The 26607-nt window shown below is 34.0% G+C and overlaps 2 protein-coding genes across 6 annotated transcripts; both read right to left on the bottom strand.

The window, feature by feature from the left end:
• Positions 1–1105: 1105 nt before the first annotated feature.
• LOC127085888 (uncharacterized) lies at positions 1106–6396 on the bottom strand. Its single transcript, XM_051026448.1, has 4 exons — positions 6247–6396; positions 2471–3429; positions 2265–2381; positions 1106–2166 (listed from the first exon to the last, which is right to left on the bottom strand). Exons 2-4 carry the CDS (start codon positions 3404–3406, stop codon positions 1321–1323), a joined length of 1899 nt encoding a protein of 632 aa, XP_050882405.1. The 5' UTR covers positions 3407–3429; positions 6247–6396; the 3' UTR covers positions 1106–1320.
• Positions 6397–11710: 5314 nt separating this feature from the next.
• On the bottom strand, positions 11711–17132 carry LOC127085886 (uncharacterized). Of its 5 annotated transcripts, none has more exons than XM_051026447.1 (4): positions 16950–17132; positions 12962–14190; positions 12759–12875; positions 11711–12680 (listed from the first exon to the last, which is right to left on the bottom strand). In XM_051026447.1, exons 2-4 carry the CDS (start codon positions 14180–14182, stop codon positions 11961–11963), a joined length of 2058 nt encoding a protein of 685 aa, XP_050882404.1. In that variant the 5' UTR covers positions 14183–14190; positions 16950–17132; the 3' UTR covers positions 11711–11960. The 5 variants fall into 5 exon arrangements, with proteins under 5 accessions (XP_050882404.1, XP_050882401.1, XP_050882400.1 ...); XM_051026444.1 differs by having other exon boundaries at positions 12962–14407; positions 16950–17122; XM_051026443.1 differs by having other exon boundaries at positions 12962–14247; positions 16950–17121.
• Between the last annotated feature and the right edge of the window lie 9475 nt (positions 17133–26607).

Here is a 26607-nt window from a genome sequence, read left to right as displayed (position 1 = left end):
CTCTTGCAAGATTGCTTGAGCGGAAATCTCTTTCTGGATTGATTGAGCAGTGAAGTCTCTTTCTGGTTTGATTGAGCAAAATTGTAATCAATTTGATTATAGTAAAAATCTCTTGTTATGCAAGGGGACTGGATTGCTCTCAGTTTATGAGAGGAATCAAAATAAACTTTATGTGTTGTTTTACTTTTACTTCTGATTGTTTCTCATTCTGCTGCAACCTATCTCTATGTTCAGACTTTAAACTTAATCAGATTCTAATCTAATTTTTAAAAACAGAAAAAGAATTATCATACCCAATTCAACTCTTGTTCTTGTATATTTTTCTTATCTTCATATTTATATTATAAATATGTTTGTATTTACTCATGTGACTGTTATCATACCCAATTCAACTCTTGTTCTTGTATATTTTTCTTATCTTCATATTTATATTATAAATATGTTTGTATTTACTCATGTGACTGCCCATGGTCAAGTGTTAATTTCATGTAATGTGAGGCTATTTAAATTGAAATAAGTTTTAAAAAATGTATGTATCATTTGTTTTTAAGAATGTGATTCTTCGTGCTCTTGTGAAGACTTTTGTATAATTTTCCTCCTTATTTTAACTCTCATGCTAATGATGATATACTCATTAACATGTTTTTCTATGTTGATTATGTAGGCTCGTGCATTTAAAGAAAAGAGTTATTTTTTTGCATCTTAAAGCCTCATTTTATGGAACTTCCATGTATGGTGGAGTTGTTGTTTTTTACTCTTCCTTAGTATGAGTAATGATAATAAGATAGATCTTAATCCAAGATTCTACATTACAAAAATATAGATTCCATGTGACCATTTTGCTCTCTTCTAGCTCTAGTATAGGTGTAAAGCACTCGCTCTTTAGTCGTCGACAAACTCTCTACTTTGTCATTTAACATTAAACAAGTCCATAAATTCGATAGAAAATTGGCATTTTATCTACATGAATTGGTAATGTTTGTCGAATACAAAGTGAAGCTCAAAACACAATGTAGACGACACAACATGTGATCTTGCAAAAGCAATGAAACAAAGGCAAGAACAATGCAAAAGTGGAAGTGGTTAAAGTTGATAAACCAACAAATAGCAACTAACTATAAACCATGAATTGAAAAGTTCCAGAGCTAGCAGTGTCTTAATGGCATTATCACAATAAATTAGTACAAGAAGCAAAAATGCTTTCCCAATTTAAAGTTACCTAAGAAAAAGTATGCATGACTCATACAGTTATTTTAAGAATAGAAGATTATCTCATGGAACATTAAACAGATAGGATTCAATCTACAGCATGTTTTTGATTTAGCGAAGTGAGTAGGAAGGACCCGCGAATGAGTAGCGAGATGAAACTGGCACGGTTGTAGCTTCCAGCTCTTCTCCATGGTAACGCTGCATCCGGTTATATTCGGACAAAGCATTAGCAGCAGAATGGGTTGAGTAAAGCCTACCATCTGCAACAGGCTCTCCCCTTCGCAAGTTATCGCTTCCGATTAAAGGTCCTCCCCCAACTAAATAAGACCTTGAAGGTATTTCCTCTCTTCTCACAGGTGGCAGATAGGGATCCCGTGGAGAAGCTCCATAGCGATACGGATGGTAAGGATCATCCGCGCGATCAGAAGCTGCACCACGATAATAGGTTTGACGCTCATCCTCGTTGAAACGCAGAGGATCAACGTCTTTCCTATAAATAGGGGGTTCCAATTGGTGATGGCGCTCTCTTTCATAATCCCTTTCGTCTGTCCTATAAATAGGGCGGTCGATGTGATGGTTGTCGTGGCGCTCTCTTTCGTAATCCCTTTCATCTTTCCTGTAAATAGGAGGGTCCAAGTTACGGTGGCGCTCTCTTTCATAATCCCTCTCGTAAGGATCGGGTATGGGATTTGCTTGAGAAACACCTAGGAGACCATAAGCACGATAACTCTTTTCAGTAAGAAATAAATCACGAGGAGGAGCTTCTTCTCTCCGCTCAGATCGGGGATCCCTTTCATGAGACAGCACGTTATGTGTTTCCCTATGCACGCGATGCCGGGATCCCCTAACAGAATCATGAGCTTCCCTGTCTCGGATTATTGCTTTTGGAGGGGAGTGGACAGGCTGCATGGCAGAACGAATATCCACTGGTCGGAAAAGTGCCGTGAGCCTCCTAACCTGAAAGAGAAGAAATGAATATCATCTATGACCGAATGAAATACGTAACTAATGATTAGCCAACGATTAGCCTACTAGAGGCAGCATTTGGTTCTCACTTGTCTAACAGTAAGTTCAGTTTTGAACTTGTTCTTGTCATTATAGTTTTCTTTAATGGCGCTCTTGAAAATGCTCTCGGGCAGAGGGAAACAATCGGAAGAAACACTGAACCGCACCTGAAAGTTACACCGATGCCGAGTAAATCATAATAAATGAAAACAACACCAGGACAAATTAAATAGAAAAATAAATGAGGGGAAGCAACCTGAGCGGGAAAGTTACCACCGAAAGCACGGGGTTCGAGTTTCATACCACCAGAAGACGATGCTTTATAAATCCCATACAACAGCTTCAGATCAAAATCATAAAGAAAAAGCTTCGTCCCCGGCTTTATGCCTAAAACAACTTCTTTTTTGCCAACTGGTACAGCCATGACTCGATAGCGGTAACAGTCAGGTTTTGTCTTTGCATTGCACATGAAGATGTAACCGCCAACTTTTTCCTTATTTTTCTCGCTGGATTCAGGTTTTTCACCGCCACTGCTTTTGATTTTGTTTATTTTACTCCTGCCACCCTTGTCTAACTCTCTATGATTCTCTTCATTCTTCGGCTTTTGTTCAGTGTTATCCAACTTTGCCGGCTTTTGTTCAGTGTCATCCAACTTTGCCATCTTGTTTCTTCTTCCCCGACGTCTCCTTGAATTACGACTAGTGCTCCCTTTTTCAATCTTCTTCTCTTCATTATTTTCATCCTTCTTGCTCTTTCCAATAGGACTTTTTTCGCTAGCGCTCCCTTTTTCAATCTTCTCTTCATTATTTTCAGCCTTCTCACTCTTTTCAATAGGACTTTTTCCGCTAGTGCTCCCATTTGCAATTTCCTTTCCTTTATTATTTTTAGCTTTCTCACTCTTCTCGTTAGATGCTTCGCCAATGTTTCCTGCTACTTTTTCGTTTTGTGCTTTTCCTCCAATCTGTGGAGAGCCTTTATTCACGGCCTTGATCAACTTTCCAGCCCTAGATTTCTTAACGATTTTAGACTTTGCCTTGAGTGATTTTGGAGTTTTCTTCTCACTCGACTCTGGTATACTCAACCCTTCGGAAGCATTTGTATCCTTGTTGCTATCATCTTTCTCTGATGTTTGAGGATAAGAAGACTCTTGTGGAGGATTCTCAGCACCGTTCTTACCGTCTTCTTGCTCCATAGTTACAGGTGGAAGAAATGTCACTGCACCCAGATCAGGAAAAAGAAAAGTAAAAATTTAAAATTGACCGAGATCGCAACAACTTCCATTAACATGAAGAACATGGTCTTTATAACTTCCATTAACATGGAAAGCTGTTAGAAATGAATCCGTGACAAGAAAAAGATCGCAACAAGAAAGTGCTAAGTAAACTTCAAGTTTAGTCAGCTCAGACAATATCACAAGAAATCACTTTGCCGAATAGGGGAAACTAATGCACTCAAAAATTCAAAGCAGAAAACCTCTTAGGAATCAATAATAAGTTCATCTTTTCAAGGACTTTCTCAAATAATACGAGCAGACGCACAGAGAGAGAATATTAATATCCCAATCCTGTTTATGATTTGACAAAATAATATGGATAGAGGAGTAAGCTTAACCATATATGATAACTTAAGTAGACACAAAGAGAGAACCGATGAATTGTAACTCAACAGGACAGCAAATAAAAAACAAAATAGAACATAGAATAAATGCAAATATACAAGTACCGAAACACTTAAGTCGAACTTAGAAATTTCAAGCAGATCAGAAAATGAAGATTACTAATATTCTTTTTCCTTGGACGAGAAAAAGCGTCAAACTAGGATGTTATCGGGATATTGGTTTGATATCTGCATAGTTATTCTGAAAGTAAACATGTGCTGGTTATTCTGATATGAGAGCATCACACGATATTAGTGTCATAGTGAGTGTTGGTTTCCAACATATGTTGGATGTATATGCGTAGCACTCTAAGAAGTATTCCTGATTCATTGGTGTATAGTAGTGAAATCATAAATTATAATTATATTTGTTAACAAACAGACCTTCGTCTTTGTAAAGATGTTAATAGTGTGTTTAACACGGCCGCAAAATCAAGGTAAAAGGGATGACCAGTGTTGTTATATATTATTCACAAACTATAGATACAGAATGTTTCATTACATGAGATGCTTAGGTCAACCAAATTAATGTCAAACTCAAACGGTTTGGAATTCACTAAAGTCCTTATCATAGTCAACAATCCAAGACAACAGCCCCAAAAAGGGACCTCTATATCAAATCAAAGATTATAATACAAAGCAATGTTGTCACTCGCGGAAAATTGAGGTTTGTTCAAATTACACTATGCGACAATGTTGTATCGCAGCTTCAGCCTTTATTCAACATTTTGTATTACATAGCATATCACGGAATAATAGTGATTTGTTCAACATTGATATAAACTATATAATTTATATCAGTGTTGTCGATGGCGGATGCCGGTTCATGGCAGGGAGCCAAAATTCCGCTATGTTATAGCGGATTCAGTGTTGTCGATAGCGGATGGCGTCCAAGACGGAGAGCCAAAATCCCGTCATACCGGCCGCCTTGTGGCGCCATTAGAGTGGATTATAGTGGAAAAACCCGCAATATCGGCCGATATTTACCATTGCGGTGAGCCCAAAACCCACCATGTATATCCGCCATAGCGGCCATGGCGCCACTATTTGATAACACTGAGCGGATTATGGCGGAAAAACCCGCAATATCGGCCGATACTTACCATTGCGGCAGGCCCAAAAACCGCCATATATATCCGCCATAGTTGTCATGGCACTGCTATTTGATAACACTGATTTATACTACAAAATACAAATGCTCAAAAGGTAAGATAAAAAGAGTCGTAATGAATAATCAGAAGTCAGAGTCTAAACTTACAACATGAATCAACACATATCTTAGAGCAATGAGAATATAGGAAAGAAGTTAATATAAGGAATTAATAGCCAAAAAGAGAATAGCTCGGACAAAAATTAAAAGAACAGGAGCATTGAAGTGTGAAGCAAGAAAACAGAAACACGGAAAGAAAATTAATGACGCCTGCGATCAAATCAGCATAAACAGAAAAATGAGCTCTGATCTGTGAGACCAAATGAAAAATCAAAATCTACAAGCAGAGGGTCAGGAAAACAACAGTTTCACTTCAAAAAGACAGTACCACCGGTATGTCACCAAGGCAGAAAGCCGAGTTATAAAGTCAACTTTTTTGTCTGAATGATCAGGAAAGAAGAGTTTCAAACCCTATAATATTTTCAAATCAAATAACAAAAGAAGTCCCAATACCATAAAAAAAATAGTTCTAAAACTCATAAATTGATGAAAAATGGTGGTTTTATCCCCAGTTCGGCATAGCAGCCAAGACGGCTTAAATCTAATCCCAAACGCAAACATGTTATGTGAATGAGAATCGGTAACAGCTCTATCACACGATACAATGCAATCACGATGTAGCATCACAAAACTGCGTAAAGTAGTACTATTGATAAATCAGGCCCTTAACTACAAAACAAGACAAAGCCCTACATTCACTAAAACTGAACCATTTGAACCCACGCATTTACTAAAATCCTTCACAAATAAAAAAAGCTGAAAATTTTAGCACAAGACAGTGGATCTTAGATAGCTATCAGCTTATCTATAGAAAAAACCCTAAAATGCAACAACAAACACAGAAGCCTAATATTTCCTCTCATCACAAAATTCAAAACAACAAAAACAATTTAAGGAGCATTCAATTTGGTAACTTATATTCAAGTAAATCAAATTGCAGAAAAAAACACATAAATAAGGATTCGATTAAAGAATTCGACTCAGTAATACCCAGATAAAAAAATCGTAACTTCAAAGGTTAATGATGAAATGGGTCCCCAATAAATTACTCAAATTCATCAAATTTACTAAGATTTCCACGTTCCTTAACCAAAAAATCTATACATCTAAACACAAAGCACACACATAGAGAAGAAAAAAGTGCTGGAAACCGAAAGAGATAGTACCTCGAAAGAAAGAGTAAAACCCAAAGCCTCAGAGAGAGATGAGAAGTATGAGATGCGCGAACAGAAATCAAACCCTTGCGTCTCGTATCGAATATGCACCGTACTCTTTCAGAGTATTTTACTTATTTATTTCTTATGTGATTTTAATGTTTTAATTATAGATTTAAAAGATGTTTATGTTTGGCCAAATTAACTCATAAATATAAAATGATATAAAAAAATATTTTTATTTAATATTTAATGGTTACATTATATTTTATATGTCTATATAATATAAGATAATTAAATAATATGAAAATCTCTCTTTCGACTCTGTCAACTTTATTGTTATATTCTAATTTTTGATATAAAAATGGTCGAAAATTTTTAAATACCAACTTTAGATGTCATGTACTTATGAGTGTATAATTTGTTAACCATTTTAGTTATCATTTACTTCAACTATACTTTTAGATATTAAGATAAACATGAAATTTCAATTTCGTGGTTGGTTTCAAAGTGTGACCTTAACCAACATGTCACTCAAATCAATCAAAAAAAAATTCATCAATTATTTACTATTCTGACTATACACTTCATTTAAAGTAAAATGTCAAATCTCAACTCCTTTTACTTATCTCCTCTCTTTAATCTTCTCTCCTCTTCCGCATCATTTATGTTTTCCTTTAACTTTCGTTTTCTTTGTTGAAATCCACTTGTCTTCGTTCATTATCACCATTCATTGGATGTTTTTTTCTCAACTAGTTAATAATAAGTTTTCTTTTAAGTTTTGATTTTAGGGCTTAGACATTTTATAATTTTTTATCTTCATTTTGCAAATCCACACTTTCAATTCTCAAACAATTTTTTATCTATCATTCTATCTTCTTTTATTCTCTTATATGAGTGGATCTCGTATTAATCGGAACTTTTGGATTTTGATTCTTCTCAAATCTTGAATTTCATCTCCGATCTAAAAAAATGTTTGTCGTACATGAAGATCGGACGCCCACTTTCAAAGACTATAAGAAAGAGAGTGAATATGGTTACACTTGTAAGGTCAATCAATTATTTTCATTTCCTATATTTGTTCATTGCAATGTTGTAACATCTTTAAGATTTGTTCTTATTGTATTATTGATTGATTGTCACACACTTTTTTATTTCCTCCGAATTAAACGACTTATGATTGTCCAAGTTTTAATATCACTGCATGTTATTTTTATTGTTCAATTTTTTGTTGTTGTTTTATGGTTACACTTAGGGGTGTTCAAAACCAAACCAACCCAATAGAAAACCGCAAACCGCAAAAAACCGCATTTGGTTCGGATTCGTTTGGGTCATTTTTTAATAAAACCGCACGGTTTGATTTGGTTTGCGGTTTGTATTTTGCAAACCGAACTAAACCAAACCAAACCGCATTATGTTACAATCCAAAGTTCGCTTATCCCACATTCAACCCAAACCTCAAACCTAGTATGCCTTAATCTTACAATTACAAATGATTTTCTCTTAATCACACTTAGGGTTTCAATTTTAACCTTATTAAATCTCTCATAGTAGTATCACACATTCTTCTCATCTTCTTTTCCATGTAGGTCTTGCCTATTCTATTATAATAAGTCCTCTATTATGTTCTTTCTTTTTTATTTTTTATGTTACTATTTTCTCTTCCAATTACGTTTTTATTGCACTTTTCTTCTCAATCTCGCATCTCTTATGTTCTTTTTTTCATCTTCTCTAATCTCTCATCTCATATGTTCTTTTTATGTTTTATTATAATGTCTTTGATATTATTTTATGCTACTATTTATATTTGTCTTTTATTCCACTTTTGTCTAATCTGATTTTTTGTATATTGAATGAAACATTTTTGTCTAAATATGATGAATTTTGATGTTATTTAGTAATATATGAATGACTAAACACAAAGTTATGTCGTTATAAAAAATATTATAAAAATGGCTCAATAAAAATATTATAAAAAACCGAACCAACTCAAACCGCATTAATTTGGTTTGGTTTGGTTTGGTTTTATTTCTAAAAGTCAACCGAACCGCGTGTTTTTTTCTCTTGCGGTTCAGGTGATTTTTATCGCAAAAACCGCCCAAACCGCACCGCGAACACCCCTAGTTACACTATTGGTTTATTTGCCTGTTGTTGTTTTGGTTTGTTGATACAGATTTGATTGAGAATTTGAATCCGATAAATTGTCTTATTGATGTGTTTTTGAACCTTAGGTTGAACATTATATTGTTGAATTTTGCTGAATGAAAATAGGTATCTAGACCAGAAGTGGTTCCGTATAGCATGAGTGGGGTTACTATGTATGAGTTGGTGCGTGTTGGTCGTGATAATTTCATTGGTAAAAAAATTCGTTTGGAAGGGGATTATGTCATTATCCAAGGTTAGGCGTGACTTCTACAATATGATACAAACGCATTAATTGATAATACATGATTTTCTTTTCCTTTTGCTAGTTTTTAATGAATTTTTTTGGTATGCGATTTCAGTTTACGAGGAAAATTCTAGGTTAATGGTGTTACGTTCACACAAGGTTGGATTTTATATTCATTTTCTCTTATTTTAATCGTGTTTGATGTTGCTTGATTTGATTTGATTGATAAGCAATATTTTTTTAATGGTTTTTATCCATGGAGTTGGGACCTAGAGTATTGAAAATATTTTTGATAAATTCAGGTATGTCGTTTTTTATAATTTGGTTATATTTTATATTTATGGGCTAGTTGAGATGACTAAAATATTCTCTTTATGGCTTATTCTTTCCAAATTTGAATATTTTCTATTTGTAACATAAACCTTTGAAAACTCTTGCGAGAATATCTGATGATGTCTATATTTCTTTGGTGACTCTTTTCCCGTACTTGACAAAGATACACTTTAGAAATTTTAGCCTAAGAAAATTGGTATATATTGTTCATTTTATAGTGAAGTTTAACCATTCTAAATCAATTATCCCATATCTTTCCAACTTTGAGCTTTGGTTTTTTCTATTTTGTTTAGTCATTCTAAATAATTTATTGTAAGAACAAATTTAGTTCTACAATGTATCTCTAAGATTTTGATAATAACAAAAAATGAAATAGAAATGGTACCCTAACGAAAATTTTCTAAGTGTGCAGGACTATAATCAAAACAATCAGAGAGACAATCATCAGATACAAATTAGAAGGTTAATTTATTAGTGATCTTGAAACTGAGAGGATTCAGTTAGAAATGACTTGGTGTCTAAAATGTCAAACTCGATTTCTGTTTTTATGATGGAATGGAATGTCACTCTGTTAAATTCTGCAATTTGTTTTAGTTGATAAGCTATTAGTTGTTAGTAGAATTTGTTATGTCAATTGAAAATAGGGTTGTTCTTGGTGTTCTGTTGAGAAAAAAAACAAGGTTATGTTAGTCAATTTTCCTGCATTAACTATCAGTTGTAATGGCGTTGAGTTAGGTGTTGAGTTGTTGTGAGGATTTATGTTGGTGTATTTGATTGAGTCCCTGGTTGAGTATTGCAGGTTGAGCGTTTTGCATGCCCTTGAAATCTGCACCTGAATGAAGGGTTTTGAAACATTAGCCGCGGGAAAACCTTCTTGCTTCTACTCCATCATCGAAAATTGAATTGTTTTTCGATGTCGCAAACCAGTTTGGACCACTGCAAGATCCTTTGTCAACAATTGCAAACTTAGCAGCGTTTTCCTGCTGGGTTTCGAATATTCTCTGAAGTATAGTTGTGCTACTATTAGTGCTAGTTTAAACTTGCATGTCAACAAAATCAATTAGTTGTTCAACAATGTTTTTCTTTGGCATATTAACCATCCTGTAATGTTTTGAAAATTGGCAGTTGATGACCCTGCCCCACTTATTTATAAAATTCCCATATCTTGTATAATGCAGGGATAGTAATCATCATCAATTTGTTGCAGTCATATGATGAGTTCCCATGCAGTCTTTGTGGTTCTTGAAACCCACGCCAATGACATCTAAAAATGAATGTACTTGGATTTATGTATTTCTTTGTAGCAATAGAACAATCACCAAACGTTATCTCAACCCTCTACACCGTATCTTAAATACGGTAATTGCTTGCATGAGCTTGTTGTGATGAATTTGTACCTAGCCTCTCATTATAAACAAGTCTTCTTTCCTTATCGACGTGATGGAAACCAATGGGATAGTATTGTAGGACTTCGTTAAACTCACTGAATTCAAAATGCTCAATAATTGGGTCGGTACCATACTACCATTTGTAATGTGAACCCAATAACCCCCGTAATATGAATATAAGTTCTATCAAAAGTACTTGGACCAAAAGTATTTGTAGAGGAAAACAACAATAGTTTGTGTGATCATGCAATTGTTTCTTTTATCATATTATTTCAGAGATGCATCTCCAAAAATATCTGACATGTAAATGTGACAACATATTTCAAAATCCCGCATAAACTTTCAAAGATGTAGCTCCAAAAATTCTACTAAACTGGTCAATTATAAATATATTTCTTGAAATAACACAACTTATAAAGCACTACTCAGAATGATCGGTATTGTATATGTGTTGAATACATCCGAAGATGCATCTCCGAAAATTAGAATTCATTTTAAAATTTATAAGATGCATTAAGAAATCATCTTCCTTTTTTTAATTATTGTTTTTACCATTTCAATACCCATTTCTAGGTAATGCCTTATTTCCTTCCTCTTTAAATCAGTGTAATTTTATGATTCCTTTTCAGCTATGAAGTTAGCAAATCCAATTCCGAGCATAACCAACTTGTTTTTTTCCTGCCTGTGTACATGTTTTCTGCTTGTGTCAGGCCTGATTGACAGAGCCATCATCTCTGACTACAGAAACTAAATTGTAAACAATTAAATGTTAGTACATGGCAAGTAAAAATAATGGTGCACCTTAGTTGTCACTCTAAAAAATATGCTTGTAGCTAAAGACATGGTTCACCATTCCATACATCAAGGTTTATTGAATTTGAACACTCGTAATCATACAACATTACAACAAATGCGAGGAAAATAACAAAATCGAAATGCAAGATATTGGGTGAAAATGAAATATTTTTGAGAGAAAAAAAACAAAAATGGACTTGGAAAAAAACCTAACCCTGGGTAGAAAGATGACATTAAGGCTTCATTCTGAATGATGAAATTGAACGAAGCAGAGTATGTATAGAATGAAATGAGGTATGAATTTCATTTCATTTCTTCCCTTACAACTATATTTCTTCTCCTATTTGAATGGAATGAAAATTTTGCCTTATTCCATTCTAAACTTTCCAACTAATATAATGGAATCTTCATTCAGCTCCCCACCATTCCGATTCATTCGACTCTACTCATTTTCATTCGGCTAATATAGCTTAAGTATAACAAAACCCAAGAGATAAAAGAACAAAGAATGAGATAGATAAGACTTAATGGTGCACAAGCAAAAGAAAATGGCAATTTTTGGATGCGAAAATGAACCAAGGGACCAATCTCATGAGTTACTTGATAAACATAATCGTTACCATTCACCAAACGTTCCATAGTCTGGGTTATAAATTGCAGTGGTGACTCATAAATAAATTAAACAACATTTGAAACTCAGATGGAGATTTTTTTTCCCGAATCCAGAGGTGCCTAAGCATTTAGGATTAATACAAATTTAAAATATCTCTGTCAATCATCAAAAGGAAGGAGTGGCAAGGGATTCAAATTGCATTTTTAAGTTAGCGACGAGAAAACGAAGGGCCGGCAAAAGAGTAACGAGCTGAAACTCGTAAAGGTGAGGCTTCCAACTTGTCTCCACGATATGGCTGCATTGGACGGTAATCAGGCAAAGCATCCGCAGCAGAATATATTGAGTAATGCCTATCTTCAACGATCTCTCTCCTTCGCAAGTTATCAGTCCCGGAGAAAGGTCTTCCTCCAACCAAATACGAGATGTCCTCTCTAATTATAGGAGCCTCTCTACGTAAAGGAGGCAGATATGCATCCCTAGGTGGAGCACCGTATCGATAGGCATAAGGATCATTTATATGGTCAGAAACAACACGAGTATAGCTCTGCTGTTCACGTTCATTCAAATAAATAGGATCCCTGCGAAGACTTTCAACATGAGCAGGAACATTGCTCCGGTAGCGAGGTTCTGGGAGACGGTGCTCATAATCTCTCTCATAAGGTTCCACTAAGGGATTAACATGAGAAGTACTTGCCAAATTCCTTCGGTCATAAGCTCGATAATTCTCCATAGGAAATGAATCACGAGGAATATCCTCTCGACGATCAGACCGATGTCCAGCAGCTCTTTCCCTGTGTGAATGGTGTTGTGATCCCCTAACCCGACCCGGAACTTCCCTTTCTCGAATTATTGCTTTTGGAGGAGCATAAACAGGCTGCATAACTGAATGAGCCCCAACTGGTCGAAAAAGTCTAGCGAGCTTCCTCACCTGGAGCAGAACATTCGAATATCATCCATGATATAGAAATAAAAAACAAAAAGCCGAGGGGAAACAAATGATTCTCACTTGTGCAACAGTAAGTTCTGGTTTGAACTTTTGCTTTTCGTTATAATTATCCTTGATAGCCTTTTTGAAAATGCTTTCCGGTAGCGGGAAAGAATCAGAAACAATATTGAATCGCACCTGAAGTCGTCAGCTATCAGCATATAAACCATGATAAATAAAGAGGACCAGAATGAAACAGATGGGAAAATAAAAGAGAGAGTAACCTGGGCAGGAAACTTTCCACCAAAAGCTTTTGGTTCAAGCTTCATGCCACCAGAAGATGAAGCCTTGTAAATCCCATATAGTAGTTTCAGATCAAAATCATAAAGAAAGAGCTTAAGTCCAGGCTTGATTTGTAAAACATCATCCTTTTTAGCAGCTGAAACACCCATGACACGATAGCGGAAACAATCAGGCTTTGTCTTAGCACTGCACATAAAGATGAGACCACCAAGCCTTTCACTCTTTTTGTCATTTGATAGACTCTTTTCCTTGCCATTTTGCTTGTTTTTGTTTCTTCTCCTCCTAGAACCCTTCTTTGACTCTTTGAGCTTCTCTTTATTCTTCTGTTCTTGTTCAGTCTTATCCAACAGATTGATCTCCGAATCTTTTTTATCCTGATGGCTCTCCTCCATAGGATTTTTTTCATTACTGCTCCTATTCTGACTTTCCTTCGCTACATTGTTTTGAGCCTCCTTATTTTCCTCCTTAGTTTGTTCATCCTTTGTTTTATTCTGCTGGGTAATGTCTGAAATTGGTTTCTCGTCTGCATTGTGAGAGCTTTCAGCATTGTCCACTACTTTTTCGTTCTTCCTAAATATTTTATTCCTCAGAATCAGAGAGGAACTATTTTGCTTCTTGGCCTTTAATTTAGCAATGCCAACCAGAGATTTCTTAACAATTTTTTTGGCCTTTAATGATCGTGGAGTAATCTTCTCACTCAACTCTGGTTTACGAGATCCTTCAGCAGGATCAGTATCCTTTTTGCCATCATCTTTTTCTGAGGACTGAGGATTAGGATTAGAAGAAAACTCGGGAAGATTCTCAGTGCCCATCTTGCTCCCTTCTTGATCCGTATTATGCTCGGTGCCCATCCTGCTCTCTTCTTGTTCCTTGTTATGCTCAGTGCCCGTCCTGCTCTCTTCTTGGTCTTCGTTATCCTCAGTGCCCATCCTGCTCTCTTCTTGGTCCTTGTTATGCTCAGTGCCCGTCCTGCTCTCTTCTTGTTTCTTGTTACGCTCAGTGCCGGTCTTGCTCTCTTCTTGGTCGTTGCTATGCTCAGTGCCCGTCTTGCTCTCTTCTTGATCCATATTATGCTCAGTGTCCATTCTGCTCTCTTCTTGGTCCATGTTATGCTCAATGCCCGTCTTACTATCTTCTTGATCGATATTATGCTCAGGGCCCACTCTGCACTCTTCTTGATCGATGTTTTGCTCAATGCCCATCTTGCTCTCTTCTGGATCCATATTACACAGATGCTTAGCACAGAAGTTTCCGAAGAAAAATGTTACTGTAACCACCAATAAATATAACAACGCAAATATCAATGGCTTCAAAATTGATTGATATTTCACATGAAGCACAAAAGATGACAGGATGGCTTTCTAATCACGGAATAGGAGATACGATGAAGGTCATTGGATAGCCGCAGTGAAGCTCGTGATACTTTACTGGAGATCAAGGAGGTGGCAAAGTCAGATATTTTGAAGCTTTAATCTTTTTATATTCCTTTGCTGTGTGTTTTATTTTAGAATTTAGAAAGATTAGGGAATATCTGTAACTACCTCACCAGTGCACCACTAAAAAGTGGTGAATATTATCTGCTTCTTTATTCAAGCCCCAAAGTCCTAACCAAATAGGGATACAAATCCTAATAATAAATAAGAAAAATCGAAACTAATTTTGAGATACTATAAGACTGTATCAATATGATATGACGGTGGGAAGACATAAGGACATATTTATGTTGCACACGAAAATCAAGGTCGTGAACCAAGTTCAGGGCTTCATCTTTCTGGCATAAGATTCAAACAAATCAAACCTTATTAATACTTCTGTATAGGTTGGATAGTTCTAAAAGAGAAAAAAATTTAAACAAAATATATATATCTTTAAAATAGGTTTATTAACAACTAATGCCTGTGCTTTTATTTTCTAGGACTCAAAAAGGGTTAAAGAAATAATTTCTTTTCCAGTTTCCGGTATATAATTTGACCAAACAATGTTGTCAGAGGAATAAGATAACCATAAAAATAAATGAACTTAAGAAGAACGTGTAGAGAACCCAGGACGTATATACAACAGGACAGCAACAGAGATAAAGATATAACAAAAATAGCCAAATACACATAAAACGTACAAACTATAAGAATGATAAAATGCATGCCTAGAAAGTACAAACAAATAGAAAGCATAGGTTACTAAAATTCAATACTTTCAACAGTGAAGTAAAATTACCTACAAAGATGTTACTAAGATGTTGTTTGAAATCCCTATTTATTTATTCCAAGAGTAAATTAAGCGCACCATGCTCGGGTATTGGATTGTCAGTGTTCGACAAATAACGGACATGAATCCAATGTGCTGGTATTTAAGTAGTGCTGATAATACAAAGTTTAAAATAGCCATGAAATTGTAAACATCGGACAAATCCTAATGGTTTAAAAGAACAGAAAAGTATGCCATGTTGATTCCTATTGCAATTCCAATTCACTCTTCAGTCTATACAAATTACAAAATAAATAAAAAAGTTATACAATTCCGCTGAAAAATAACAAAGCTAACCAAGGAAATGTAGAATATTGAGAGATGGGAAATAAAGCAAAAGTTAGACGGAATTTCATAAAACAGATACAAATGCAATACAGCTTTGTTCCTCTGCCTTTGAAGGTCCAGAATGTATGAAATACAAATCAGAGACCATGCATACTCTGAATTGAACAGTTGTGCAGTCAAAACTTAGTTAGTGAAGTATGTTTTCTAATACTTACAAAAATAGTAAAGAATGGTTAGGCCCAGTTTGAATTAGCTTCTAACTTGTGCGAGTTAGTATGATTCATCCCTTAAAGAAAAGTTCTTATACGTTTATAGACTTTAACGAAGAAGTTAAATGAGAGCTTTTGAAACAAAATTTGGATGCAAAAACTAATTTTGACTTATACAATAAGCTATTATGGTTATTTCAAGATTCTTTTATAATATGTTCGGAATCACAACGGATTCATGTTTACGACACATTAAGACCTTTTAGTTGAACTGAGTTTCCATAGCCGAAATTAGGACTTCCAAATACAGGCTTAATAATTATTTTTTCCCTACATATTTTTCCAAAGAAATGTTTCTAACCTATCTCTCAAACAACTCTCCTACAGAATCTATCTTTCTAGGATAATCCTTTACCACTTGTTCCTAGAACTACACCGATCTAGTGTGTTTTGAAAGTGGCATCGCTTAACATGTGCCCTCACATTTACACCACATTTCCAAACACATAGCTAGTTTTTAAACAAAAGTAGCATCTCAATTGAGTATCTATGAAACACCGACAAGTGACACCAGACCCGATACTGACATCAGATATGATACTGACACACATCAGACACATAACATATCAGATGACATCAGCCACAATACTGACACATTATTGACACCGATAAAAACTTGAAAGAGATTGTGTAATAGAATTTATCCACATGTGTAGGCACCGTATCAAACCCAACTGTGTCACTGTCGTGTCTGAAACCGATATCGAACACTTGTGACTACTTTTACTTTATTCATTTTTAATAATTATTATCGGTGTCGACATGTCAGTGTCGGTGTCGATATGTCAGTGCCGGTGTCGATATGTCAGTGCCGGTGTCGTGTTTCCGGTGTCTGTGCTTCATAGGTCAAACACACACAGTGCACATCTTCAATCAGTGTCGATAATCACATGATATTGATGCATATATAACAACCGATTTAGAAATATGGAATTCAAGTGTAACACAGAATCATAACAACTGTTTCAACAAATTCAATTAAAAAACAAGAACCAGATGATAAAAATATCAATGAACAAATAAACAAACTGTTAATTCGGAAACTCGGGGCCTATAAACGATTCAATTTGATAAAGAAATCGGCATTCGCGTGTTCCATAAACAAGATTTGGTGCAATTCGTCATCGAAATGAAAGTAATCACGAACGAGTTGAGAGAGAAAGGGTACCTTAGGGATGTGAGTTAACTCGGTGGAGATCGAGCGAGTTGAAGAAAGAGAAAAGCTTAAATGTAAGATCGAAGTGAAGCTTTATAGATAGATATATACTTTCACTATTAAATGTTTCATAACCCCGTGGGCGTATACCAAACAAAACACGATAAAATAGAAAAATGAGAAGAAGGAAAATGAGGATTGAGAAAGATATTTTGTTACTAAATAAAGAAAATATATATATTTCGATACACATAAACTAAATAAATTAAATATTTTAATTATTATTGTGTATAATATTTTTATACAAAATTATGTGCATAACTTTTTAATACAAAATTATTGTATAGACATAGAAAAAATGTGCAAATTTATTATATATATATATATATATATATATATATATATATATATATATATATATATATATATATATATATATATATATATATATATATATATATATATATATATATATATATATATATATATATATATATATATATATATATATATATATCAGGATTAAACTCAGCGGTGGAACCAGATAAAAAAAATTGGGATGACCGTTAACGTAAAATAAAGATTATAAATAAAATGTAAATAGTATTTTAAATAAAACATTAAAGTTAAAATAAATACAAAGTTAATTACTAAAAATTTAAATTACATGACTTAAAACTACCTTAAAGTAATGCTTTACGCGTTCCGAGTGATTTGAAATCATCAATAATTGACTCCAAACTAATGCTTGCACTACTCTCCCTTTCAATATATATTGTCATGCTATCTCTAAGAAACACATCATCCATCTTGTTTCTCAACTTAGCCTTAATAATTTTCATTGCTGAAAAAGATCTCTCAGTTGTGGCCGTAGAAACGGGAAGAGTCATGATAAGACGAAGTAGTCTATCAATCAAGAAGTAAGTTTCAGCCTGTCCAGATGCAACCAAACATGAACATAGTTCTTGAATAGTTGATAAATTATTCAAGTTTGATGCTTGACGAGCAACAAATAGAAAATGTTGGAGTTGAAATTGCAAATTATTCTTCTCTTGATCACTAAAATCCATAGGATAATATTTTTCAACTAAAGAACAAATAGTATCAATGCTAAAAGCTTTATATCCATCCTTAGGAGATAAAGAACAAGAAAGAGTTAACAAATCCATTGTCTGCTCACTGAATCTGCTATTCAACTCTTGTAACTGTTTGTCAATGGTAGTGAAAAAGATTTCAACTTTAAAGTAATGTTGAATTGTGACTTGATTCTCTTCAAGACGGGAGCGTCCAAATCTTGTTGTTGAATGAACATCATTACGATCAGGAATTTCAATACCATGCTTTTCACAAAAAGATACCACTTTAGTAAACAATATATCCCAACCATTTTCTCTCAAACCTTGAATAAGATGTTTTGTTGAACGAACCAAGTTCATAGCATTAACTACATCTTGATTTTTTGTTGTAAGGCTTGACAAAGCATATTTGTTATTCCCATGATTTCTTTCATCAAGTACAAAATAAATATAAAATCAAATGCCTTCAAGTAATTGTAACAACTATCTGCATCCCCACGTGTAGCATAACTCCCTCTATCTTTTGCAATTTTTTTTAAAACTAAACAAGTTGCTTCATACATGTTTATCAAGCTAGAAATTGAATCGTAATGTGATCCCCAACGAGTATCTCCAGCTCGTTTCAATGTACTAACTTGATTTGCACCTTTACCAGTTACAATCTCATCAATATCTAACAAATAAGCAATTTCTTCTAATTGGGCAGCTTGTAACTCATCATGACGCTTTGTAGAAGAACAAATAACATTCACAACAAAGATCAACTTCTTAAAAAATGTATGAACAGGTTTGACTTCTCTTGATGATGTAACTAATGCAAGTTGCAATCGATGAGCAAAACAATGAACATAGTATGCATAAGGACAATCCTTCATAAAGAGGGCTTGTAAACCATTCCATTCTCCTCTCATATTTCTAGCACCATCATACCCTTAGCCACGAATGTTAGAAACATCAAGGTTATGTCGAGAAAGTATATCACATATTGCTTCCTTAAGAGTTAAAGATGTCGTGTCTTTAACATGTGCCACATCAAAAAAATTCTCTTGTATTAAACCAACTTTATCAACAAATCTTAATACAAGAGCCATTTGTTCCTTTTTTGACTCATCACGAGCTTCATCAACAACGATACAAAATTTGGAATCACCAATTTCCTCACGAATACTCTTTTTCACCCTACTAGAAAGAATTTGCAAGAGCTCTTTTTGAATTTGATGTGAAGTATACTTGCAATTTTATGGAGCATTTTCCAACACAACTTTTGCAACTTCATCATCGTAGGATGCTAAAAGTTTCAATAACTCAAGAAAGTTACCTTGATTTCTTGATTTGCTACTCTCGTCGTGACCCCTAAAAGCACAAGCTTGTAGTGTTAACCAACGAACAGTGTCAATTGAAGTCTTGAGTCGTAACCGATTATTCATTCTTTGACTTGAACTTTGCACTTGAATAACATTTCTAATATGACCATCTTGATTCAACAAGTCTTGACAAACTTTCATTGCATTATTGTGTGGTGAGCAAGGATCATTCCCTATGTGTTTAAGAAAGGAACAATGTTTTCCATTCCTAACTTTCTTCCAATTTCTAAAACCCATAGAAATAAAGACAAGTGATCTGAGACGTTCACTTAGTTTTTTGCTAAAAAGGTAACATAGTAAGCAATATGCGGCATCTTCAGATGGTGAATATTCTAACCATGATGGAAATATGTTAAACCAAGTATGTTGAAACCTTCTCGGATAATCCTTGTTACCGGACAAAGGATAGTTTTCTAAATGAATTTGATATGGACCCCATTTTAGATAAGCTCTTCGTATTGCATCCACTTGATTTGGTGGATATTGCCAAATCGGAGGACGCTTTCCAGGATCGCGTTCCAAAGAATTTTCAAAACCATGATGCTCTTCAATTGTTGGATTCTCAAGAACTGTTTCAGATTCGGATGTCGGGATTATAATTTCTTCATCTCTCTCTTCTCTTTCATTTTCACATGCTTTCCTTTTGAAAAAAGAATCAATTTTCCTATTATTCATCTTTACTCTTCCTATAATATCATATCAGATCCAAAAATCAATTTAGAGAACATAAAAATTAAAAGAGAAAAAAATTAATAAACTTAATTAATCAACTTTAATCCGTTTTCAAATACCGGTAACTTCACTATTAGAAATTAGCAGCAGCAATGATTAAATAAACCTTATTACAGTGTATAACTATATTTGTAAATTACAGTGTTATGAATTGGCTTAATAAACCTCATATAGATTATTTTAACACAACAAGAAAGAAGAACCCTAAAAATCTCAAAAACACAAATCAAGCAATCACTTTAATTTGTTACTTTTTATAAAAGAAGAATGAATAAAGTTTTTTACCTGTTAGATGTCGATCACTTTAATATGTTCTGATTCTGGTGCCGGTAGCAAACCCATATGAGAAAGAAAGGAAAGGTAAGAGCTTTTTACCTTATCTGTATTTTAACCTAACTTTGAATGAAAAATAAAAAATAAAAATTAATTTTAATTTAAAATAAGAATGTTTTAGTAATTTAATATATATGAATTAAAAAAAATAAAAAGTTGAGGGGTGGTCGTGGCCTTCCCACGTCCTCCCTCAGTTCCGCCAGTGATTAAACTTAATAACATGACATTTTCGATAATTCTTCACCACACATTTGTATAACAAAATTCACTCTTTGTTTGAAAGTTATTATCATTATGATCATTTCTATAAAATTTAACATTAATCGAAAATCATTTCATATGTCAACGAAATGCATAAAAATTAACGTTTTACAAAACTTTAACAAAACCTTTAATTTCGATTCTTCTCTTTAATATATTAAATAATTTGTTATTGATATTAAATTTTATAGAGATGATCTATATGATTATACCTTTCGATCCAACGGTGAATTTTACTATCCATATATGTGGTAAAGAGTTATCGGAAACGTCATGATATTAAGTGATTAAGTTATCTAAGTGATGAAGATGATGGGGAAATTGAGATGAATTGGTGACGATGAAGATGATCCAAAATTTAGATTCCATTTCCAAGCTTTTTCCCCTTTTCTTCTTTTATTCTCATCTTCTCTCTCTTCTCTTATCTTCTTTCTTTTTTCTCTTCTATTCTTCATCTTTTATCTTCTCTTACCAACTTTCTTCTCTTTCTTCTTTCTATTACTCTCTTACTAACCAAAGAAAATGAGTGGTTGGTAAGAAAGGGAAAAGGAAGAAAATATCTTAAAGGATATTTTTATCTTATAGAGAGCAATAAACCAATTATTAATGTTATCAAAATGTCCCTCCATTTACAAATTAATGAAGTTCAATCTTACTAAGTAAGAATTAAGCTCATATGAATTCACTAATTACTCTATTTTTTCCAACCAGCAACAAATAAAGTACATAGAAGCTCGATTTATCCCAACTGATAACAAATAGAGCACATAAGAGTTCAATTTGTCCCAACTGACAAGGAAAAAAACACTTAAGAGGATATTGGATATCACATGAAACCTTCACCTTTAATCATTAATTAATTGGGCAGAAGCAAGGTTCCCTCTATTGACAAGATTATGATCAAGGAAAAGGGAGTTGAGGAAAAAGAAACTTCAAATGAGGATGCAGAAGAACTTTTTGTTGAAATATTAAAGTATAATGTATTTATAGAGCTTCATAGTGGTGCTCAGTTATTGAAGACAATGTTGTATACTGAAGCTTGTTATCCTAGGTTGATGGAGGAGATTAAGGTTTAAAATAATGGTTTTCCTCATCAGTTGTTGAGTTTCATATATAAGTTGTTTGTTGGGTAAGATGTCTCAAACATTATGTCCAGCATTTGTGTACCAGGTAATGAATCTGATCTAGTTTTTGGTGAAGATATGTTGGAGCTTTTTCACCTCAACCTGTTGTTGCTTCCACTTCTACTTTGGTGTATATGATATTATGTTCTGACTACTGACTCTACTATCTGTGTGGTGTGGTGATGATATATGTCGTTGGCTCTGGTATGAATGGTACAAACTGATGTATTAGGTACTAACTATTTTGGTTTTCTATGTGCACACATGCTAAAGCATTTAACCTAACATCCGGCCCTCGATTATGTGTGCTAATATTTGTGTTAGTAGTATTTGCTGTTGATTATGACGTAACTACTAATTTTCTATTCATGTATGACTGATATGTGACTTCATGACTGACTGTTATGGAACATTGATGTGCGTAGAAATCCATTAAACTTTTGAATATGCTACTGATTTATGTTGTTTCTTCTCTGATTGTTGGTATTGTTGGTTGATGGTTTTGTCAAGCTTTTGTTTTGGATCCTGAAGCTTCTTGTTGTTCTCCCCGTACTTTTTACAAACTATGGAAAAAGTGGGGAGTAATGATCATGTGGGACAAGATGTTCCAGTATGATGTTTTGTTAATGTGTTGATATGATATGTATGTGTTGATCTCATCTCTTGATGTGTAGCAACCACCTTACTTATGTGCTACTTCTGCTGCTACTTTTTTCTCTGTTGGTTCTGAGGGGTTATTTGGTGTGTTACTTGTGTTACTTCTTGAAGATCACATTACATAAGATATTTTAGCCAAAAAAAATCAAAAGGGGAGATTGTTGTTCCTTTTGATTGGTTGCATTAGATAAAACAACATATATACAAGATGTATTTTGTGTAGAGGAAACATGTGGAACAAGATGCTCTAACATGTGTTCCAGCATATGGCATCAGTCTATTAGCCAGATTTCATGAAGAAATCTTATTGTGATTGTGTTTGTTTCTAAAAACATTTGTTATGTCCTAATTTCTACTAAAGTGCTTGACATAAGGATTCAGTTATAAGCAAGATGTTAAACACATATTGTGTGACATCTTAGTCTAAGGAGTGTGGTTTGATTATCTTCAGATTTCCTTCAGATTTGTTGTGATGTTGATTTCTTCAAAAGATGCAGAAGTTTGCTTTTGGAAGAACTTTGTTAATCCAAATAAATTTGGAAAAGATTTTATTAAATCACAAATATGGATGATATGCTTTAATTAAAAGATTTGGATTTGATTCAGTCGAAGAAGATTTGATTGGATTTTCTTTGAAGAAAGATTTGGTTCAAATTGTTTAATCAAAGATTTACTCTACAAAGAAGATTTATATGAAGATAGTTATTTAGGATATTCATGTATAACATGTAGAACACGATGTTCCAGTATGTGTGTAGTGCAACATCTGACCCTTGTCAGTAGGCCATGATGGATATTGTTAGGTATGAATTTTTTATTAGATTTCAATCAGATTTGTTGCAGATTGTTTAGCGATAATTGTGTGATTTATTTCACAGTTGTTTCAAGATTAAGTCAATTTAAATGGAGATTTAAATTTTATTTTGAATTAATAACAAATCATATCTTTTGTTGGAGACTTTTGTGTAGCAAATCAAATCCAACTATATCTCTTATACTTATAGACGAAATATGAGTTGTTAATGGCCATTGGAAAAACCCATAATTGGATTGCCATTTAAGGAAACTCAAACCTAGAGTTTAAGGTGTGCATGTTGTGAAGACTTTTTGTGTTAGGGTTTCTATTTTTGAGTTATTGTTGTGCACCACTCTAGCACCTGAATTCATATCTTAAGGCATAGAGTTTAGTTTGTTAGTTGAGTTGTAAAACTTTGTTCCAAGATACTAATTCTATAATCTTGAGAACAAAGTAATTGTGTTAAGTGTACACCATATTATTGCTTCAACCACATGAAATAGTAGTTGGTTTGTTTAGTTGAGTTGCATTCAACATTCATCATTGTGTTTATTGATGTTGATCACTTGGGATTAGTGATTGAGAGAAAGTGAAAATGTGTTTCTCATATTTAGGGGGAGTCCTAAATAGAAATATATTAAGGATATAATTAAGAAGATGAGAATTGGACAAGGGGCTTGTTCATATAATACATTTTTTACTAATTCTATAGAAGAGTGGATTTCCTTTCTTGGGTGGAGTGCCACACAGATGTAGGTGTGATTTACACTGAAATGGGTTAACAATTATTGTATTCTTTATTGTGTTTCTACTTCATCATCTTGTATAAGTTAATATGTCATAACTTGGTAGTGTAGTTGGTTTTTACTTTTTGGTATACAATTTCCCAGACATTGTGTCTGACATTTGTCTCCAGAATCTAATATTTATCATAAAACAGTTGTACATGTTGTCTCATGCATATGGTCCAACATTTGTCCTCTTGAGAATAAAATTTCAAAAATTTAATCTTCTTTTTTCTGGAGCAAATCATCATTAATTTCATGGATTTTTTTATTTAAAAAGTTGAGAAACAACATTATATAAAGGTACGATATCATTCATTCTTTTGCATCCCCATTCTTATTCTTTCATTGTGTTATTGTGTGAGTTTCAACTTTACGCCATTATTATCAACAAGAAGACTCCCCACTGGAAGCTCTTCTTCAAGAAATTCGTTCTTGGAATGATTATCTTCAAAAAGTCAATGAAGAAAAGAAATATCAAATCACAAGGTTTTGCAACCCATCATCGTGGAAGAAGAATTTCTTAGAGAATTCAAACCCTACGAGAACATTTGTCGAGGCCTACCAAGAGAATTCTTCACTGAGATACCATATTAAGTCTTTCCAAATTATGTTTAAGAATTCTACTCAAATCTCAAGATTAAAGATTTGTCCCTGAAGACTTCAGCGAAAGGAAAACATATTTCCATCCACAAAGACCAGTTTGGTAAAATGTTTGAACTACTCTTCTATGAAGTATCTTATGCCTATGATAGACCCTTAAATTCAAGGATTTAAAATTTTTTACTTCCACATTCTCCTTCTTCATAAATCATATGGGAGAAAAAAACTTCCTCTCAGAACAAGTTTCTTGAAGGCCAATATTTGTGTAGCACATTATTTGCTCACATGGATACTCCTCCCCATACAAGATAATCTTAAAATAAACAAAATAAAGGATATGGTTCCTTTGTGGTTGCTAACCCAATATTTTTAGATAAATTAGGTCAACGGGATGCTTCTCCACATGACCTTCTACAAGCAGACTCTATTAGCGTGATTACCGTATGGAGCGTTTATCATTAACATTTTTGTTATTGTCAGAGTCGACACTATGAGGGAATAAGTGGATTTAATCCACTCCAAGATTAATCACCCCTCTCTCATTAGTATGAGGGTTCACCACTTTAAAAGATAACTGAGTAACAACTCCATGGATGAAGTTGAAGATTTAGTCTAGCCAGTTGCAACAAATGATGAAGTCATCAACTACCTTCTGGAAATATCTCAATATAATACTCTAGCTATGTAGAAATTGGTAAAGGATGTGACTATCATCAAGAGTAACATATCAAGAAAATCCATAATTAGAGATGGTGATGTTAATGACAATGAGTACTTGTCTCACTTATGTGTTTCTTGCTTTCTACTATTAAATTAGTAAAGTATGATTTCCCTTAAATGTTTATGCATACCTTTGATGATCTAGTATTTAATTAATTAACTATGTTTTCCGTTAAATGTTTATTCATATCTTTGATTATCTATGTGTTTGATTCATTTTATATTTGTTTATCTATTTTCCACCTTTTTTATAATGCTAAAGGAGGAGAAGTATACTCTTAAGGAGAGTATGTTATACTTTTTATATTTGTTATGGGGTGTTTAACCACTCCAATTTTATCGCCTATGTTTCTTTGTTTGTACACATCTCTAAGATATGAATTATCATCATCAAAAATGGGGAGAATGTAGATTTATGTTCTTGTGGGTATGTCGTCTGCAACAACCTGTTTTGTTTTGATGTTGACAATTGATAAGTGCCAAATTTACCTAAAATATTTAGGCACTTATTAACTTATTTACAAGAAGTCAATATCAAAACCCCTAATTTGTCTATAAAAAGTGATAAAAACACGTGTTTGGACTTTCCTAGCGTGTATTAACAAAAAGCAGGTAAAAAAGATCAAAAAACCACAATTCAGTATACAAACACCGAGCCAGAGCAATTCTTTGGAAAGCAAGGCTCACTAGGCCATGATCATATATGCGCCCAGCAAGCTCAATAAGCCATATGGAACTTTAAGGCTAAGTTACTTCATGGTTAAGTAAGGGTTTTCTCTCTAAGTAAAGAGGCGGTGTGCTCAGCGAAGCATGGTAGATAGGGTCACTTGTCAGATAACTAACATTGATTAACCTAGAAGACAACAGACTTGTTAGACGAGGATGGGCGGTATGCCCAACGAATCATGGCGGTTAGGGCCACTTGTCGTTACTTAACCTAGAAGAAAGCATACTCACTAGTTGATGGGGTGGTGCGCCTAGAGAAGGCCCTAAATCTCAACTATAAATAGGGGTCTCTAGTTCATTGTAAAGGGAGTTTCGATGGAGTGGGGTAGTATAGAATTGGGGAAAGTTCACCTTGCTCTACAATATGAGGGAGATGAAGGCAGAAGTTTTGCTCAAGTGATATGACAAATAAACTTCTAAGCCCGTCTTTCACGGGATTACTGGTACAACTATGATGAGTAAGTGTAGTTAAAAATATATTTGTAAGGTGGTT

The sequence above is a fragment of the Lathyrus oleraceus genome, chromosome 5 (assembly GCF_024323335.1).
Source record: "Lathyrus oleraceus cultivar Zhongwan6 chromosome 5, CAAS_Psat_ZW6_1.0, whole genome shotgun sequence".
NCBI lineage: Eukaryota > Viridiplantae > Streptophyta > Magnoliopsida > Fabales > Fabaceae > Lathyrus > Lathyrus oleraceus.
The sequence above is the reverse complement of the archived record's forward strand: the minus strand, read 5'-3'. Positions and strand labels throughout refer to the sequence as shown.

Bases quoted from the DNA above. Each gene is read 5' to 3' on its own strand.
- LOC127085888 (XM_051026448.1), bottom strand. From the start codon at position 3,406: ATGGAGCAAGAAGACGGTAAGAACGGTGCTGAGAATCCTCCACAAGAG. The intron at 2,382-2,470 runs GTTGCTTCCCCT...TGTAACTTTCAG, and splicing joins GTGGTAACTTTCCCGCTCAG to GTGCGGTTCAGTGTTTCTTC. The intron at 2,167-2,264 runs GTGAGAACCAAA...CTTCTCTTTCAG, and splicing joins CTGAACTTACTGTTAGACAA to GTTAGGAGGCTCACGGCACT.
- LOC127085886 (XM_051026444.1), bottom strand. From the start codon at position 14,203: ATGGATCCAGAAGAGAGCAAGATGGGCATTGAGCAAAACATCGATCAA. The intron at 12,876-12,961 runs GTTACTCTCTCT...TGACGACTTCAG, and splicing joins GTGGAAAGTTTCCTGCCCAG to GTGCGATTCAATATTGTTTC. The intron at 12,681-12,758 runs GTGAGAATCATT...GTTCTGCTCCAG, and splicing joins CAGAACTTACTGTTGCACAA to GTGAGGAAGCTCGCTAGACT.